Source organism: Oratosquilla oratoria, chromosome 37, assembly GCF_046742065.1.
Source record: "Oratosquilla oratoria isolate Oo_2021 chromosome 37, ASM4674206v1, whole genome shotgun sequence".
In the NCBI taxonomy this organism is placed as follows: domain Eukaryota; kingdom Metazoa; phylum Arthropoda; class Malacostraca; order Stomatopoda; family Squillidae; genus Oratosquilla; species Oratosquilla oratoria.
Window position 1 is genome coordinate 28233889 of NC_134813.1, and position 21221 is coordinate 28255109.

General features: G+C 38.5%; 1 protein-coding gene across 2 annotated transcripts; it reads right to left on the reverse strand.

The window, feature by feature from the left end:
• Positions 1-1972: 1972 nt before the first annotated feature.
• RPA1 (replication protein A 70) lies at positions 1973-19654 on the reverse strand. Of its 2 annotated transcripts, none has more exons than XM_076175368.1 (14): positions 19515-19654; positions 17450-17497; positions 16575-16763; positions 16303-16447; positions 12117-12213; positions 9711-9873; positions 7136-7240; positions 6810-6906; positions 6192-6304; positions 5936-6070; positions 5310-5418; positions 4213-4454; positions 3107-3301; positions 1973-2815 (listed from the first exon to the last, which is right to left on the reverse strand). In XM_076175368.1, the coding sequence occupies exons 1-14, from the start codon at positions 19545-19547 to the stop codon at positions 2711-2713; spliced, it is 1776 nt and encodes a 591-aa protein (XP_076031483.1). In that variant the 5' UTR covers positions 19548-19654; the 3' UTR covers positions 1973-2710. The 2 variants fall into 2 exon arrangements, with proteins under 2 accessions (XP_076031483.1, XP_076031482.1); XM_076175367.1 differs by having other exon boundaries at positions 12117-12237; positions 19515-19653.
• Positions 19655-21221: the final 1567 nt, after the last annotated feature.

The following is a 21221-nucleotide window of genomic DNA, read 5'->3' on the forward strand; positions in this document are numbered from 1 at the left end:
ATCCGGCCTAGTAACCCCTTTCATACTTCTCAGACACCTCATCTCAAACACATTCAAACTCCTTCTCTCTTCCTTTCTTATGTTCCATGTTTCTGCCCCATACAGTGCTGTTGGCACACTCCTTCATATAACCTCCTCTTAGCATCCATTCCCAAATGTCTATTTCTCATTACACTTTTTAATCCCCCCAAGGGATTTACTCACTTCTCTCAATCTACATTCTACCTCCACCCCCACTCCTTCCTTTCCTGCCACATTTGCACCTAAGTATCTAAAACTGTCCACTTCCTCCAGTCTCTCTCTCCCTTAATACTCACTTCCAGTCTGCTGCCACTTTCTCCCCTTGTACATTTCATCACCTTACTTTTAGCCATATTTATCTTCAACTTCCTTCTTTCACACACTCTCCCAAACTCTGTCACGAACTTCCTCTGATCCTGCTACAAGCACAGTGTCGTCCACAAACAAAAGCTGGCTTATCTCCCACTCTTCTCCATTTTCTTTAACCATCTCCAATCCCTGACCCAGTACCCTTGCATTTATCTCTCACACCACCCCATCCATGTATAAATTGAACAGCCAGGGTGACATAACACATCCCTGAAACCCCACCTTTACCTCAAACCATTCACTCTCTCCATTTCTAATCCTGACACACACTCTGCTAGTCTTGACGGCTCGTAAAAGCTTTCCTCCTATCCCATATGTCTACAATACCTCCCACAGTGCCTTCCTGTCTGCCCTATCATAAGCCTTTTCCAAATCCATAAAAGCCAATAAAACATCCTTACCTTTTCCTATAGCTTTCTCACATATCTGTCTTACCACAAAAATCTGGTATACGCAACCCCTACCTATCCTAAATCCACTGTTCTTCACCAATTACTCCCCATGTTCCTCTCCTATTCCTCTCAATCAAGACCCCACAAGCCTTTCCAACTACACATACAAGCTAATCCCTCTGAAACTACTACACTTACACTTGTCCCCCTTTCCCTTGTAAAGTGAACTATACAGGCACTCCTCCAGTCCTCTGGCACTCTACCTTCTCAGAGGTACAATCATCCTTGTACAATTTTCTTTGCATTCATCCCCAGATACTTTCCTCACAAAAAAGTTTATACCAAAAGGCCCTTTCTTCCTTTTAAGGGTGGGTGACTGAGTGAAAGCATATACTCCGTATTCACCCATCAAAAACCTGTGTTGCTTTTTGTATTTAAGTTCTGTGTGGATGAAGGGCATCCCAGTTAACTACTGCTCGGATCAGAGGCAATACAGCAAGACACCTGTAGAGAATGACTTAGCCAAAGTTGGTTTTCCTTCACTACTTCATGAATAACAACTCTTTTCATCAAGCACTTGCAGCAACACTCCCCTCCTCACACTCTTTAAGAATTTGCAGTAGACAAGAAATCCCTTCGAGCTACATCAATCTCTTGTCCATTCATCAGTCTATTGTCCTCTTCTTTCTAGATAGATTGCACCCAATGCCCAATCCATCCACCTCATTGTCTTCCCCTCAAGTTTACTCCATCTGTCTCCACAGTCCACACTCATTTATTAGTGTATTTTTTGCTCATTCTTTCCACATACCTAAATCATCCCAGTATTCATTGATCAACACTGTCTGCCATAGCACTCCAACCCCCCAACTCTGATTCACTTTTTCACCCTATCCATTCTCTTAAACTACTCAAATTTATAAGCATTTCATCTCAAATGCACTCAAGCTCTTCTCTACTGCCTCCTTATTCAAAGTCTGCTCCATACAGTGTTGTGGGTACAATCACTGCTTCTTTCAATCTTAGTTTCCCACATTTCTGAATATATAGTTACCACACACGTTTTCTTCCCTGATGTTTTCTTGTATATCCCCAAGAACATATTTCCATACCTCTTGTGAGTATTAAGGAGCTACTGTGCAAACACTTGTTCTATACAATAGCCAGAAATGGAGTTGAATAAAAACAAGTTTTGATACCATGTTGGCTTTTATTACTTAATTATTAGGTCATTCTGGATTTACAACTGAAAGAATAACAGCTGCTGCCTCGAATTTCACAGACTGGAAGCCAGCAGCCCAACAGCAACTAGTAATAACCCACATGTCTCTCTGGAAAGATGCACTGGATTTTTGTCTGTTGTATTTGTGTGGAACTGTTTGTATCACTGGCTGAAAATAGGAAGGGAGCAGCTCCTTTGGTCTGCTCTTTGTGTGTGAAAAGGTGCAAAAAAAATACAGCTAAAACAAAGATCTTGGGCCTCATTAAGGGACAGTGTTAGCCCCCAAAAGTTTGGGGGTTGAATGGGTTTTGAAAATGGGCAGCTCCACTATCTTGCAGGATCACCATAAAAAGGTATCTGTAACTGGGCTCCCTATGAAAGAATAACATGGATACCAGTTATTCTTGAGATAGAACTTGATAACAAGCCATAAACCAAACAAAATAAAGAGTGAGCCTACAGTTCACTCAGGGAAGAATGGGTGAAAAATATAGAGTATTCAAAAGGTTGGGTTGTATCCCCAAATGTGTACACAAGAGATTACAGCATGTAGAAGAGAACAATCCTTTTTTTATTGGAAAAATCAAATACTTGTATGCATATTCATCATTGGCTTAATATCAAAGCTACTTCTATGGTTCTAAATAGCTTCCAATTACCCCTATAACAATCTTAACATATTTCCCATATAATGTTCATTTGAGCTTTACGCATCCATCATACTCTTGATATCTGTAATAAGTCTTCTGTTATACTCCTTGGGGTCCAATGGGTTGACTGCCATGGCAGTTGTCTTCAGACGGCTTTCATCCTATAAGAATTTTGCATTAATATAAAACATGTATAAAACTTGACTAATACTGGTGTATTTTGTATGTGGTATAGTTAAAGGTATTATGAGTATTAAAGTTGTTGCTACAATGCAACTGGTCTGAAACTTAGGAAAGGCAATGTTAGAAGAATGATGAGTTCAGTCCAAGATGGGTGCACGGATTGGAGTGAATGTACGTAAAAAATTATGCTGAACCCTTTATATCTTCAGAAGAAACTGTACATATTGAAACCAAAGGCAAGTTATATAAAAATACAAGTTTAACATTACCTGGTATGTTTCCATTTTCACTCTAAGCCGGAAGATGTGGTTTTTGAAAGTTGCTTCATGGAACAACTGAAGGAATGCATCATTATTAGATTCTCTCATATTACCAATATCTTGTGCAGGCATTCCTAGGACAGCTTCTGCCTGATCTTGAAACATTGTCACCCATTGGTTGTTAGTAGCATCAGCTAGATTGGCCTGGTGACAAATTACAAAAAATATGTTAACTATTAAATCAACCGAGGGATACATTTCCTAGTGTACCCCTTTAATGGTACGAGTTATTTTGGTCTACACATTTTCCTCCCATTCTCTTTCACTTGCGCTCATTTGTGCTCCTTTGACGCCTGAAGTCAAGAACAGAATGGAAAATTAACTTCAATACTACAAAATGCAAGGTACTGGAAACTGGCAACAAGACCATATTTGAAATATTCTCTGGAAACCTATCTATATACCATGGTCCTCTTCCCCCCTCATAATATGGGAGGTAACCAGCTAAGGCACTGAACTATTGAATGGTTTAAGAAAAGGTTAGACAACTTTATGGATGGGGATGACAGGATGACATGGAACTGCCTAGTGAAGGCATTACGGTCTCTTGCAGTTTTCTTCATTCTTATCTTCTGAAGGCATGCACTTACCCCCCCCACCTCTTCCACTCTCATCTACCACCCATGTTCCCCTTTCATCTCAGATGCTTATGGATAAATGGTCATCCCTGTCTCCTGCCTATGCATTGCTTCTAACTGAGGCAGTAGGCAGGAGAGAGGATGCCCCTTGGAAAGCTGATCCATAAAGACAAGAGGATCTGGGAGTGTCGATAAAGATTTGTCACTGGTAAGACGCATCAACAAGCTACTTGCAGAACATGCAAGACTGGAATCAATGGTACCGTCCCCACACTGAGCAAAAAATATAAACAAGATCAAGAGGATACAAAAGGTGGCAACTAATCTTTTTCCTTGCCTGGCAGACTCAAAAGCACTAGATCTGCCGACACTAAAGGACTGGAGAGAAAGGGGTGATCAATCACTACAGTGGGTAGATTAGTGACAAGGTCATCATATTAAGACTACATGCACAAAGTGTATCATATAAATACTTACTGAAACCATCAATCTCCACTTGAAAGTGTCATACTCTCTGTTGCATTTTTCACAGCGATAAAAGCCATTGTTCATATCAATAACCTTCTTATTGCAACCATCAGATGGGCAAGCTGTGTATAGGCAGTTCTCCTTCCTGATAAGCACAACTGTTGCTTTGATGGTGTAGTAATCTGCTGCATCTCCACTACCCAAACCTTCCAACTTGGCTTCTCCAAAAGTTTTGAAATTGGAGCCCATTCCTGTTGGAAGAGAATAGAAATGTTAACTTTCATGGGCCTTGTTTGCTAGGATTGAGTAAGCACACATGCCCACACACACACATGCACCAAAAGGCTTATTCTCCTTTATAAGAAGGGTAGCCAGCCAAAGCACGCATCCAGCCCCCACCCCTCCTAAACACATCCTCCATCATCCATTTGTCTCTTTTATCTTAGCTGCTTGTGGATTAAGGGCCATCCATGTCCAAGGCCTAGATCAGAATAAATACAGCAAGACAAAGCACAACAACAGCAACCCACCCATCACTCCGTTTACCTGGGGACTCAACCCCTTTGTCCCCTCTTGCAAAATAGAAAAGACAAGAAGAAATCCCTTAGAGCTGCATTTTCACCCAACCACGACCATTCTCCATTCACACCAATGTTTTGTCTTCTCCTTTCCCTGCTGAAAAGATATTCCTTTTTCTCTAGAGGCCCACTTCACCCTATCCATCCATCTCATTTTCAGTCTTTCCCTCAAGCTAAATCCATCCACCTCTGCCTCCCACACTCTTGCTAATCTTTCTTCACTTATTCTTTTCATGTGGCCAAACTATCCCACCATTCTTCCATCAGTCCTATGAGAGAGAGAAGGGACAGAAGAAAAAGAGGAGAAAGAAACAGTGAGAGGGAGAAAGAAAGAAAGGGGGGGGGGGGGCTTTGAGCACCAGGTACCAGTGTACCTTGTTCAGCAAAGAAATACAAGATAATGATTAGTAATTGTCATGAAGCAACCCCACCATCTGAAGAGAGGCCCTTGCCAACATGCCACACTAAGCAGCAATGTTCTTTATCATATTAGATGGAAAATTTTACACTGAACGGCAAAAAACCCACCTGCACCTCCGCTTCCTCTTTGGTTAGAAAGGTTTACAGTTTCTGTCTTGCAGCCTACATTATCATACCAACCACGTAGTTTGTGAGCTTCACGGATGTCAGGGTTCAACTGAAAATAACAATAAATTCTGATCAGACAAAAAATAAATGAACCAAAAGTACCAACTATTGGTTATGTTGGCTACCATTTCCCTTCCAATACACATCTTTTCTCTAATGGATAGGAATGGAGTATGTGAAGATGGAATGGGTGGGAGTGGACTTTATTACTTTGCTTTTTGGCTACCTCCCTTGTAATAGGGAAAAAGTCTTTGGTATATGTATGTACACCAATATATGTATATATATATGAGCGGAAAGGGTGGCGAGATGAAAAAAAAAAAAAAAAATTATTCCTACGAGTATAAGTCTCTTAATGACAAAACGTTAGTATTTTTTTTTTACCTCACCTCCCTTCCCATTCATTCTGTCATACATATTTCAATATATAAATATATATATACATATTTATATACACACACTCAGATCACCCATAAACAAGTATATCTATAAAATACACAATGCATTTCAGATTAAAAAATTACATTATACTCAATGAATTTAAAAAATACTGCAAGAAGTTTTACCTGTAATGATGACGAAGCCAAGAGTGAAAGAGACCTTCCATTGTAGTCTGACAATTTGGCCCCTTTGACAGCAACAACTGGCTGCAGAGATCCATCAAACGTTTCTGCTTGATTGCCCCACAGTGTCAACCGCACCTTAATTACACAATTGGTTAAAATTGTAGAAAATCATAAGGTAAATATACAAAAAAGACTATAGGCATGCCTATGTGCTACAATTATTGCAAACTTAGCTCATCACATATATCTAATCTACCTCTCTATTTGTATCGTCCACAATTTGTAAATCTCTCTTCTTGAGTTCCCGATTTGTTGAACGCTGTGTTACCGTGGAGATGTCCATAACCTCCTTGCAGATCCCAATGACATCTACAGAAAATTAAGGTTGATGACATATCCCTATATCCATCTACATACTGGTAGGTCTTTCCAAACTGTCATTGAGCCGACCATGGTATATTCAATGTGAAATCAACTTATTTACACATTTTAATTAACCCCCCTCCTCCCCTTCTCTATCTGGGGTAATCTAACTCATGCAATTTGTATGTCTATTACACTGTGATCTGCCAGAAATGGCTGTTCATAAAGGGGTACTTATATATATATATACAAAGCATCTTATATGGGGAGTGGTATACTGAAAAATAATGATAGGACTAGTTAACATAACTCATTCAAGCAAGAGGCTTTGACCTTTTGCAGAAGTGTGGTATAATACAATCATAAAAATGAATAGTAATAGTGGTAGAGTTAGAAACATCAAATGTTCACCATCACAATTAACTTGTGTAACCATACAAACCACATTACTCACAATAAAGGAAAAGACATGGTGACTGAATTCTTGCCTACAGAATAAGAAGCCACATACCTAATATTGTATCTTTCTCCAAACGTTCCAACTGATCAAGAGATACAAATTCAAACTGCATCTGAGGAATGCTACTCTCATCTTCACATGGCATAACCTGTAACAACAAAGAAACCCTTAATAACAAACAAAGCAATGGATCTCTTGCCAAACTAAAACAAGTCACTCCAGGAATTGTATCTTATACCCGTCAATATGGTGATTCCCTTTCGCTGTTCAGCATACTATTATGTAAAAGCCAACAGATAACAACACTGCTAAACTTTTGATGTCCATTGACATTTTCTAAAAAATAACATAAAACAATCAGGACTGTCTCAGGTTACCTGGGTACCACCGTTGAAACTCATTTCATAATCATTCTTCAAAGATGAGTATTGTTTGTTGGCAGCTTTCAGTGTTGCCACACTAATGTAGTAAACTTTGTTCACCTGTAAGATAATAAATCAATAAACAAATCAAAATAACCAAGTAAAACATACTAATCAACATACAGAAATTTTGATTACTAAACACTACAAAGGATTACAAAGGTGGATCATGCTGACAGGAGACCTTTTGGTCCATATCTAGGTCAGATGAAAAAAAAATTATAATAAAATAATAATAAAAACTGTAAAAATGTAAATAATAAATTAAACATATAAATAAATGTGCATGTTTGAAAAATTATAGGAACAATTGATGGTGTAGAAGTTAATGAAGGGCTAAGAGGAGACATGTATACATACACCAAAGGGTTTTAACCCCCATTAAAAGGGGGAGAACCGGCCAAAGCAACCCACCTTTCACTTATCACCCACCATTTTGATCTCCCTTTTAATTAAACTTCCTGTAGATGAACGGCCATCCCTGTCCCATGCCCATTGCCCTGGGGGGTCACAAGAAATGCAGCAAGATACAACACCTCCATCGCAGGGCCTCAAAACCAAAGCTAGTATACCTCCATCACTTCATTACAAAGCAAACCCCCTTATACAAACACCTATTTACTGAGCATAAACGAAATCCCTTCAGGCCACACCAATTTATTAGCCATTCACAACCACACTCCTCTCACACCTGTCTCTTTCCTGCTTGACAAATTTTTCCCTTCTCAAGACCCACTCTTGCCCATCATCCCATTCCGTCTTCCTCTATTTCATTCCATCCATCTCTGCCTTCCACTTCTACTTTCGTCTTTCTTTTTCTCACTCTTTCCATATAACCATACTATCCCAGTGTTATTTGATCAACCATTTGGTTTCATTGCTAGGACAGTAATGAATAGAAGTGCAGAGGTAATTATTAAACTATATCTAGCGATAGTTAGATCCATCCTTGACTATGCGGTACAGTTTTGGTCTCCGTCCTACAGAATGGACATCAATTCATTGGAGTCAGTTCAGAGAAGAATGACCAAAATGATACATGGACTCAGATATTTGCCTTACGAAGAGAGGCTTAGGCACCTTTACTTGCACTCTCTGGAAACATGCAGTGCGGGGTGATCTAATAGAGGTGTTCAAGTGGATCAAAGACTTTAATAAGGGTGATGCAAACAAGGTCATCATATTAAAACAACAGGGCAGGACTCGCAGTAATGGTTATAAACTGGGCAAATTTAGATTTAAAAAGAAAATAGGCAAGAACTGGTTTACTAATAGGGTGGTCAACAAATGGAATAAACTTAGTAACCATGTAGTAAGCGCTGAAACTATCAGTTGTTTTAAGAAATGATTAGACAACTTTATGGATGGGGATGACAGGTGGTGATGGATACGGAGCTGCCTAGTGTAGGCCTTATGGTCTCTTGCAGTCTCCTTCATTTTTATGTTCTTATGTACTTCTCAGGTGACTCCGACCATGCCGCTTCTCCCTCCATTCTCAGTCGTCCTCTTGACCTCTTTGATGATTAAAGTGCTTGCTGCTCCTGCTAATTTTATAAACCCATCCCTATGGTTGATGCAGAGGTGGGAAGTAATGTAGGCTACCTCCACTATTTTTCATTTTCTTTTTCCCTAGACCTTTGTGGAGCACCTCTATCCTGTTCCAGTCTAGAAGATGACCACATTGGTTTAAATCAGTCATTCTCAACGGGGGCAATATTGCCCCCCCAGGGGGCAATTTTTGAGCTCAGGGGGGCAAAAAACGTCACAGGTATTGCTTCTAACTGACAAATTTTAAGCCTAATATAAAAGATCTAGCAGCGAAGCACCAGCTGGGCCCAAGGATCTCATTAAAACACAACGTGAGTAAAACATTTTAAATTAGTTGTTTATCATTGTTGCAATAATTTTTATTATTATTTTCCAATTAAGGGGGGCGATCCTTTTTTTTCAATTGAAAAAGGGGGCCATATGGCTAAAAAGGTGGTTGAGAAACCCTGGTCTAAATGAACCACTAGTGAGTTGGAGGTTCTGTGAGCTTTGATGTCATTTTTGTGTTCATATGTCTGCAGCTCAACTGATCTTCCTGTCTCTCCATAATATCCTCATGGGCAACCACCACATCGTATATTGTAGACTGTGCTTTTCTCCATATCCTTTTTTTGAGTTATTTTTATTCTGCTCTCCTCTTTTTCTTTTTGGCTACCCCACTCCATGTAGGGGGAAAAAACCTTGGGTATATGTATGTATGTACTTGAAAAAGCCGTAACAATTGAAACATCGTACTAATAAAGGCTCGTCCTCACATGGCATTTATTTTGATAAACCTGTTAGCAACTACCACTTTCATATAAATTCTTCTTGTGTTGAACACCACACTGGATGTGGGCAAGTATTGTTCCATCGAGCAGTTTACATACAGTGGTTAGTTTCTACAGTCCAAATCCTATACCTGCCACTGCTCCAAACATGTAAGCATCCCATCTGCCTTCATTGCAAGGTCCCCATAGAAAATACTGCATACTCAACTTACCTCAATCATATCAAAGAATTTGTCACACTGATCATTAAAGGCTGTTGCTTTAATTTCTCCAGATTCATCCAATAGGTCCATGGAGAAAAGTTTCCCTTCACCACGAGAATTGGACCAGGTTCGGATACTTGACTTGTTGGTAACTCTTGCACAGATGGTCCACCTTTTGGGAAAAAGTAAAGTATTAATACTTCATGGGTGGAAATGTTTTTATGCCTTTCCCTTTTTGGCTACCTCCCTTGTAAGGGGGAAAAAGCCTTGGTATATGTATGTATTAATACTTCAACATTTTTACTTCAAATTAACAAGACAAGCACAGTTATCACTTTTTCTTACCATCTTACCAGCCTTGTCGCATCTATTTATGTATGTATGTGTGTTCTCAGGCATTTCATCTCAAACGCATTCAAACTCCTCCTCTTTTCCTAACCTATGTTCTATGTTTCTGCCCCCATACAGTGCTGTCGGCACAATCCCTTCTTCATACAATCTCCTCTTAGCATCCACTCCCAAACGTCTATCTCCCATTACACTTCTTAACCCCCCAAGGCATTAATGTGCTTCACTCAATCTACATTCTACCTCTACCTCCACTTCTCCCTTTACCGCCATATTCGCACTTAAGTATCTAAAGCTATCCACTTCCTCCTGTCTCTCTCCCTTAATACTCACTTCCAATTTACTGCCACATTCTCCCCTTATACATCTCATCACCTTACATTTACTCACATCTATCTTCAACTTCCTTCTTTTGCACACCTTCCCAAACTTATCACTAACTTCCTTCTTTTGCACACCTTCCCAAACTTATCACTAACTTCCTTAATCTCTCCTCTGGTTCTGCTACAAGTGCAGTGTCATCAGCAAACAACTGGCTTATCTCCCATTTTTCTCCATTTTCTTCAACCATCTCCAATCCCCGGCCCATTACCTATGCGCTAACTCTTGCACCACCTTATCCATGTATAAACTGAACAGCCAAGGCAATGTAGCACATCCCTGACGAAGTCTCGCATTTACCTCAAACCACTCATGCTCTCCATTTCTAATTCTAACACAGGCTCTACTACTCTCATACTCTTGGCTGCTCTTAACAGCTTTCCTCCAATCTCATATATCTGCAATACCTCCCACAGTGCCTTCCTACACTGCCACAAACCTTGAATGTGTTTGAGATGAAATGCTTGAGAAGTATGATAGGGGTTACTAGGCTGGATAGAGAAACAAGGAGGTAAGGAAGAGAGCAAAGGTGGAAAGGGAGTTGGGAAATAAGGTTAATGAAAGTATTGGGATGGTTTGGACATATGGAAAAAATGAGTAAAGGAAGATTAGTAAAAGAGGTGTGGAAGGCAGAGGTGGAAGGAGTGAACATGAGGGGGTGACCAAGGATGAGACGGATGGATGGAATAAAAAGGGGGTGAGGGAATATGTGTGAGAAATAAATTGACGCAGCCCAAAGGGATTTCTGCCCGTCTTCTACTTTTCTGCATGAGGGGATGGAGATAGGGGGTCGCCAATTTAATGAAGCAGCCTTGCTGTGGATGTGCTGTGCCTTGCGACATTGCTTATGACCCAGGGCAGTGGGCAAGATGCAGATGGATGAGGGTGCCGAACACCAAGGGTGTCAGTATTGTAGCGTGTTCAAGAGCACACATTCACTCGGTATTGTGCCATACTTTTGCATTAATAATACTGTTGTGGACTTGTTAGAACTCTCATTAACCAACCATTATAATCAATGATCCCACTGACACACACTACAAATGCAAATCCACATAAATCCAACTCATAGTGTCCACAACCATGAAACAAAAAGTGTAAAGGATGACAATTTTGAGCTAAAATCGGATGGAATTGAGGTCCTGTAAAATTACCAAGAAGTAATCACAAATTCATACACACAAGCAACATTATGTACACATTTTCAACACCTCTAAACCTGGTACGAAAACATCTTTTAATTCTGCCATATTAAATTGCACTTTCTTACTAGCTGCCACCAGAAGGCTTTCCTATCCCTCACTGTAGCATCTTCTGTAGCAGAAATGTTAATGAAATAATAGAAACTAAAAATATATTGACATTTCATTTCATTAATATAAGAAAGACTGAGACATAGACTCTGTCTTCTTCCACCATAGATCCAAGAGTGCTCTTCTCTTCAGACACAAACTAGGTTAAGCTAACCTAACTAGCCTATAACCCACCCCTTGTCTCACTTCACACCTTACACTCACGCTCAGCACTGGCCTTCCTTGCACATGTTCCGTAAAGCAGTACCCCTACCCAGCATTCCTCTTGGCAACCTTTGTCCTTGCACTTGCCACCAACCTCAGTCACCTTCTAAGGTGCCAATCTCGCTTGCATTCATACCATAACTGAACTACAACCTTGATAGCAACTTACTTGTTCTGATATGGTGTTAGTGAAGCAATTGGATGAACATTCCCAATATTTGCTGGCCTAGCAGGAGACCGGTTTACAGCTGGTTCATTGCGCTGAGCTAAAGGCATTCGTTGAGGTCCACCTGCAATGTTCAAAGGATCAGGACTTTTTATTAATCATATCAGAGGAAAAAACACATAATTTTTCATCAAAAAGCCATCACTCGCAAAATGAAGAGGTCATGCATTGGAAAGGAAAGTCCTCATCCTTTTAATTCCCTCATTTGTCCTTTTCACTCTTTCCCACTTGTTCTGTCATGACAACCAACCACCTCACAATGGCTAATTTGAAAAAAAATTGGCCAATTTCCTGTAGTCTGACTACTACACAACAAATATTTCTCTAACAAAAAAAAAATTATTTGCAATTTCAATGTTGACATACCTCCTCTGCCAATATCTCAATTTTACATTGAAAGTGGGGATGGGTGGAAAACGGTTGTGTACAGACAATATCTTGATGCAGCCCAAAGGGATCCCTCCTCTTCTCTAAGTTATACATGAGGGAGGGTCAACATGTAAGTGAGGTGGCCCTAATGTGGATATAGTGAGTCTTGCTGCATTGCTTCTGACCCAAGTAGTGGGCAGGAGACAAGGATGACCCTTTATCCGCGAGGAGCTAAGATGAGAGGGAAATAAGAGTGGTGAATGGGAGCAAGTGCATGCCTTGACCGGCCATCTCCCTTAAAAGCGGGAAGAAGCCTTTGGTGTATAAATAGATACACTGAAGGTTCATATTTTCACCACTTTCTTCTTTTCTTATCTTTCCTTTATGCTGTAAGTGCCAGGCATCTGGCACTCTCCAACCCAGCAAGATCATTGCAGTATGTTCTCTTGCTTGCAGAAGAAATGTGATGTACTTGCTTGTACACGTTTTTCCCCTTTCCATTAGCCAGGCTATTGTGGATTGTAGTGTGACTGTATGATGCAGTTGTCTGGGGTTTTAGTTTCAAAATAAAGATTATGTGAACCCCTCCAGATGTTTGAAACATAGTTGAGTAACAAGTAGTTCTAAATGTACTCATCAACAAACTTTATTAAAATACCCATCCCACAAACAAAAGGTACACTTGATAATTTTTTCTGCCAATTTCAAATATGTTTTCAGAATTTTTCAATCAGGCATAGTTTTTCTGTGATAACATATTAAATTTTAAACAATTATAACTAATGAGGTTGATATTTAAATGAAACTTGACTTTAAATTGTAGAAATGTATGGTTTTCAAGTGTATTTTATTTCTGGGAGATCACTTTTTAGTGTTCAACAGTAATCAGTCACCAACAAAGAGCTCCAATTTCCATGTTCAAAATCTCCTGGTGAAACCTCTCACCATGCTCATCACTGACGGCTTCAAGATTTGCAGGGGAAAAATTCCAAGTGAGAATCTAGGAAATGGATTTTTAGGCTCATATTTCATCCCAAGACTTTGTAGGATGTCAGTAGCTTTTACAATTTCAGTATACTCATGTGCTTTGACTGATTTGGTTTAACATCACAAAGTTTAGTCACATTTGCTTTGTGATTCCCCAAAAACTCTACGCAAACTTTCTTAAATGACAGCCATACAGCTTCTTCAAGGTCAATTAGCTCTTCATCAAAATTCTAGTCTCATCAGCTCCCTAATCTATGGTCCAACAAAAATACCTTCTTTGATTTTTTCATCACTTTAGGAAACTGGTTTCTAAAATGTGAATCTCTTGCCAGTTCTATCCATACCTTTAACAAAAAATTTCATTAACCTTAGCTTAATATGCAAAGGAGGCAGATAAATTTTCTCTAAATCAACAAGTAAATTTTCTCTGAGTCAACAAGAGGAGGACTGACAACATTCTTCTTTCCTGAGGTCAGGGATCATTTAGGCCACACATTTTCATATTTTTTTTCTTATCCCAACTATCCCACTCACAGAGAAAGCAACAAAAGTTTGTGTAACCCAGTTACATTCCAAGTGATACAACCTTTAGGTCACCACAGATATTCCAGTTATGTTCTTCAAGATGATGATGATATGGTTTAATGTCACACATTCTCCCCTATCGGGAGGCTAGGATGGTGCCCCTTACAGAGGGCTTTGTAGCATGGAATTTAATGAACCATGCCCTTGGTTCAACTTCGCTGGTGACAGGATTCGAACCGCCCTCACCTCGACCTTCGCCGCAAGTAACAATGCCCTAACCCGCTCAGCCAACAAGCTTCATGTATGTTCTTCATACTTATTTTTTTTTTGCAATAGAAGCTTCATACTCTTGTTTCCTTCATGTTAGCTGTATGAGCTAGAGGAATACTCGGGGAAACTTATTTCTGTTGTGGAGCAAAACATCTTTCAAGCTCACTTTTGAAGACTCAATAAACAAGGACCACTCATTCCAGTCATATTTATGGTTAAGTTCCTCCATAACAGATTATACATCATTGCAAAACACCACACCATCCTCACACGAGAAAAACTGTTCAAAATCACAATGTTGCTTACAATAAAAACTAACTTTGGATTCTTTCTGGAGAAGATTCCAGTCCTTTAACCTGGAAGCAAGAAGTTCAGATTGCTTTTTTGACAAATTTAAATCCTGCACATGATCATTCAGCTCTCCCCGACTCAATAAATATGGTTCACTTGAAGAACAGATTGGCTGAAAATGCATGTCTTCTGCTTCTTTTTCCATAACCTCCTCACTTGATTCATCATCACTTAGTTCCATTTGTTTTGGAGGGTCAGGTACAGGAAAGTCTTGACTGTGAGGTACTGGTCTCATAGCAGATGATAAATTAGGATATTTTACAATATGCTTGGATGTTGATGTTATAACTTTTATATTTGAAATGCAGAAGTAGATATCTGAAGTATGATCCTTGGTTCTCTCCAAACCATAGGGATGGCAAAAGGCATATGCCGTGAATCTTTCGCCCATACAGTGAGAAACCTGACACAGGTTACACAACACACGAGGGTGCCAGCTTTTATCCTGGTCCCCCACTTTGTTTATAAAAAAATCTAATCAATGGCATGAAACACCATCTTTGTGATTTCTATGTCAATACACCACAAATAAAGCAAAAATTCTCTGGGTGTTTTATAGTTTCTTGGCAGGTACACTACTGTACTGGTGAGGGAGTACGTGTGAAAAATAAATTGACGCAGACCGAAAGGATTTCTCCCTGTCTTCTCCTTTTCTGAATGAGGGGACAGAAAGGGGAGTTGCCATTTTAATGAAGCAGCCTTATTAAGGACATGCTGGGTCTCGTAACACTGCTTCTGACCCAGGGTAGTGGACAAGGTGCAGGGATGACCCGTCATCCAGGAGGTGCCAAAATAAGAGGGAGGGAAGAGGGTAGAGGAGAGTGGAGTGGGTGGGAGGGGTTTCTGTGCCTTAGTTTTTTGGCTACCTCCCATGTACAGGGGAAGGGGCCTTTGGTATATGTATTTCTCTTTGAAGAGAGATTACCTATATCACAAAATTATGTGTAGCTCTGTTCCCTAGGAGCACCCCATATAGACCCTAAAGTATTGGCTGCATGCAACCGAGCAGCTTTTAATCCCACAACATGTAGCCAATACCACAGACAGGAAAATAGCAGAGGAAAATGATGATAGTTTCCATCACACTAAACCCATCATCTGTGATCCATAGGGTTACATCAGACATAAATTGTGACCTGGTAACAGAATGTTGACACTTTTCCCATACAAATATGATAGAAACAGAGTGGAAAGGGCACAATGAACAACGGGGACACCAAAGTTGAAATTACAAATAAAGCTATTGAAAGGGAGAAAAAAAAAATCAAACTCACTACAAATAGCCACAAGCCTTACCTATTTTGATGATTATTACTTTCATAAACTAGCACAAAAAAATTAAATGAATCTGTACCATATATGGTTAGTTCACAAGAAAAAAATATTTCAAGTAAAGCAATAAGATTGAGGATTAAAAATGAACACTATTATAACCTGACCTGGTTGGAGTTAGAGCAATATTTATCCATAAACCACAATTAAGATATATTCATTCTGTTGATTATTGACGAGAAACTGGCTTTAAATTAACTTTATTCAGACCTAATAACCTAATAAAATTAGTTATGCAGAAAAGGAAAAATTATGTTAGTGAAGCAGCTGCATGGATTAACACTGAACACCATACCAGATGACTGCATTGGTTTGCTTGGAGCTGGGGCAGCAGGCTTCTTTCCTTGGACCTTAGATGCATCATAGGTCTGCGGTTCTCCAATTTTCCTCCCAACTTCATCACCCTTAGCAATAACCGTCAGGTCCAACACAATCAATACCTAAGGAAATGAACAGTTTCTAGCAATCAACAGTGCCTGTAAAGTATCATAATCACATATGATAATTAAAAATCTCAAAGCAAAAGTTTGCTAAAAGCTTTCATGGACATGTATTTCATGACAATACCTTCTTGTTATCTTGCACTGAATTGACAACATAACGATCCATGCGAATAATGCACTGGGATCCAATTTCTCCACTGTGCACTTTGGCATTGTGTTGTGTGGCAAGCATAGCAAAGCTGCTTGAGAAGACTCCATCGGATATCAACAGTCTGAAGCGCTCTTGGGCATTGTTCGGAATAGGCTTCAAACTCTGATTGGAAAAACAAACTATTAGTAACAAACTGAGATAACCAACGTTTTACAGTAGAATTGAAAATAATCACTGTTACCTAGTGTTTAACCAAATGGCCTACAGCCCACCGCCCCGATAAGAATGGCAATTGTATGCAGGCTCTATCACAGATCTCAGGAAAGAATATATATATATATACATATACATATATATAATATATATTATGTATATATATATATAAATATATATATATATATACACACATATATATATATATATATATATACATATATATATGTATGTATGTACATATATATATATGCATATATATATATATATATAATTTATTTATACACACATCAATGACTTATTGTAGGAAGGGAAGCTTTCATCAGTTGTCAGATCTTATGACAAAAGGTGGAGGAAATACAGATGATGCAGATACAGGGAGATTTTGGGCCCTGTCTAAGCCATGTCAGCTTCACACCTTTAAGTGGAGGCGAGGACACTGACAAGTTTTAAAGATAGGCTAGAGGGTGATTATTCTCTCCAATGCTAATTTTGCAGGACTTGCACTTTACTTCCAAGTAAATTGGTCCCAAAAATAGTTAAGTACCACGTAATACACGCTTTAATTGCTAAGTTGTCCATCTAAAACTGACAAGTTTCCCAGAGGAAAAAATTTGAGTTCCATGCTGACTCACCAGAATCTGCAGAACTGGGTCTGGGACCTGTACACCATTGTTTATGTCCTGCAAGAAAAAAATTCAAATAAGCAGATGTTGTTAACATACCTTTCGTGTTTACAAGGGTATACTAAGTAAAAAAGAAAGGAAATGTGGTGGATAAACGAGCCAAAGCATCGCTTCTTGTGAGGTGGTCAAAGTGATGTTTTGAGCCCACCACTAGTGATGACTACAACAGAAACAAGTCCTATAGGGGACTTTCTTGTGTCATCCTCGGACTTCTGAGTAAAACCAGAAGGCATAAGACCCAAGGAAAATTTCTTGCAAGTAGGAAAGTTTAGAAATGGCTAAGCCCCAGCTTGAGATTGCTTTATCAAATATTACTGATAGTTAAATTGTATTCAACAATCTTTTCAGATGTATTTTCATATGTTACTTGAGTTTTGTAGCTTTTGTTGATTAATGGTCCCTGAAACTCTGAAAGTTATTAAAATATTGCAGCACCAGAAGGGTGGAGGTGCAAATTGTATTGCCATAATACTTAATTTCTAAACTAATACACAATTTTCTCCTTTCCTCTTTTATCAACTGTCATTGTTTATATAGATGACCAAAAAGAGCAAGAACACTTTATGCAACCAAAGGGCATTTATATCACAAAAACCAGACCTGTACGAAAAAACTTCATTTGTGTAAAGTTAAGTGTAACTGACAAGGTGACTGATTAGAAAAAAAATGACAAGTATGTGGTGGACCTCAACAGAAATAATAAAGTTTATTATCCTAATTATTGAAAACCATGCTGTGGTATACTCTACTGTGGTTTTCAAGAACTGTTTGTAGATTGATATTAGTTCTCTACAGCTGACTAAATCCCATACTTGTTACTTATCATACTTTATTATCTTTATTTTCGATGTGGCTATATTTGTATATAGCTTTTAGCAACTTTTCTGTTAATTTCTGCCAAGAATAATGTATATTATTTTCTTCAATTATAATTTACAAAATTATTAAATTTTCTATTGCTATATCACGTGGGTGTGCACTTCTAAAATTTACCTGTTTAGGTAGGCTTAGAACCTTCATGATATTGGGCACAAAATAAAAATAAAAAGATCTGAAGGATAAGGACCATTTAAAACAAACAATAATTATTGTTGCATACAAGCAAGGCCCCTCAGAGGGGGGGATGGGGGGCCATATACCCTGGGGCGGCAATTCTAGTCTGGACATGCCACCCACAAAGCTGACAAAATAATTGTAATAAAAGGTCAAAGGAACCCTGAATATTTTACCACAATATACAAATTTTGCGTTGGAATCAACAGAATATGAAATACTTTTCCCTTATCCTTTCTGCAATAGGAACAAATAGTTTTTAAAAGTTGTTTAACTATTTTGCAAGCCAATTACTAAAACAGGTTGTAAGGTATGGTGGAGATAGGAAGTGGTGATGGGGGAGGGGGGGGTTACTGAGTACTTTGCCCCAGGGCAGCACTTCGCCTGGGGGCGGAACTTTGGTAAGGACTCTGCATACAAGAAAATAAAATATATTTTCTCAATTGAATGAATGGCTATGCCTATGAAAAGCTGTCACTTGCCCCAGTTATCCAAGCATTTACAACATGTGACAGCTTCAGGCACAACTTGTTTCCCCCAAACATGTAATCCACTTCAGACTGGGCCAAGTAATAGAAAATAATGGGAAGCGACTACCAGTAAATGAGAAAATTCAACTAGGCAACAGTCAACATCGGAACATTCAACATGGTTACATGGTCATGGATATGGTAATGAACAAAAACTTATATATAATATGCTCGTGATGACAAGTCCCACAAACGAACGATCCAATAATCTAATAAAACTATACCACTCAGTGATTAACTCATCCTACATCAAATAATTTACAATTTCAGGATAAGAACATTATTTCATTCATGCCCAACTCAACTATTGTTGTTATTTGATCATGGCGGGCACGTCTCCATACTGGGTGTATACCGACAATGTGTTATAATTCAACTATACTGTGCGGAAATATTGCTAAATAATACCAACCATATAAAGAATTACTTACAGCAATAGCACCTTCTGTCAACGTGTAAGCCATCCTTCAATTTTCTTCTCCGTCAAACACAGACTCAATATACGCACCCGCAGCTCACACCAGGTCTTGACAAGTTGGCGCGCAAAACAATAAGCAAAACAAGAGCAAAGTAACAACACGAATATTACTTAAAATTGATGTAGAACTGAAAGAATATGTGTCAATTGCAGTAAGTATTCCTACAAAGTTATAGGACCATAGGATGAAGAGCACAACTTATGTAAATAAATGATTGATGATTAATTGGAAGCGGAGATTCAGAATTGAAAGCAATACATTTTTCGTTTTTATAAATACAATATTTTCTCCAATTTACATCAAACCGAGTAAATAAATTATATCACGATAATTATTCTTTATTAGTGTGAAATCATACTATAGCATCAGACTAACCTCGAATGTTTGAACCACAGACGGGTAAAATCATAGATTTACCTGATTGTACTACACAGCAAAGTAACAACGCTCGCATGATAATATTTCCTATTATAATATTTATCATGGTTACCTAAACATGTCATCATCAATAGTCATGCGCACAATTCCTAAAAACAGAAACAAACATTGCTATGACGTCACATGTTATTACGCGGGAAAATCACTTGCGAACAAACAAATTTACACCTGAGTATGCTATTCATTTTGTGAAAAAAATATCCACATTTAGTGTCTATTTTGACGGGATCTGACTTATTCTAATTTTTCAAAATACCACTCACTAAACATTGCTGTCATGGATTATGTAGTGAGTCACGCAATAAGAATAGTTAGCAAATGAAGGATGTCACTTGAAAATGTCAGCGATAGGTTCGAACGTGTAATAGTAAATACTTAGGAAGAATTTTACCCCCGAGAACATGAAAAAAAGACATATGTAGCAAACACTTCATAGGTAAGTCTGGGCCTACTGATACCCACATCCAATACTGCTCTCTCTAGCTCACTGTACGTTAGTAACTTAGTCCATCATGATCATGTACTGATACAGTACAATATTGTCAATTTCAAATTCATACATATACCCCCTATAAATAATAAGATGGGTAGCAAAAAAAAAAAAGAAAACATAAAATCCACTCCCACCCATTTCATCCCCACATTCTCCACTCCCATTCACCCCTATTCATATATGGTTTATTCATTCATTGTCAACTGAGCTCGAAAGGATTGCCGGATCCACACTGGGTAGACATGAGGAAAGAGAACGTTTCTTATATATGCAATTTTTATGTACATTACTGGATAGCTTGTTGCTGTTATTATTATTTTTAGGTATTTATTTATTTCATTTATTTATTTATATATATATATATATATATATATATATATATATATATATATATATATATATATATTTTTTTTTTTTTTTTTTTTTTTTTTTTTTTTTTTTTTGAGACTACGATGTAAAATAACACAACCGTACCTAACCTAACCTAAAAAAACTTGATGGTGCCTGCAATTTTTCGTACTGGCGTATTTGAACAAGACAAAATAGGCAAATATAAAGTTGTTCATCAGTCTCACAAATGTAATTTTACTATACAATTGGATAGTGTGGTCGCGGGGTGACGTATCACTTACCTTATCTGCGTTATTTCCTGCCTCTTCTTCGACGACGAAGACCTCTAGCTAGTTTCTCTTTCACTGGTATCACCTATCAATCCTACCCTAGCTAAA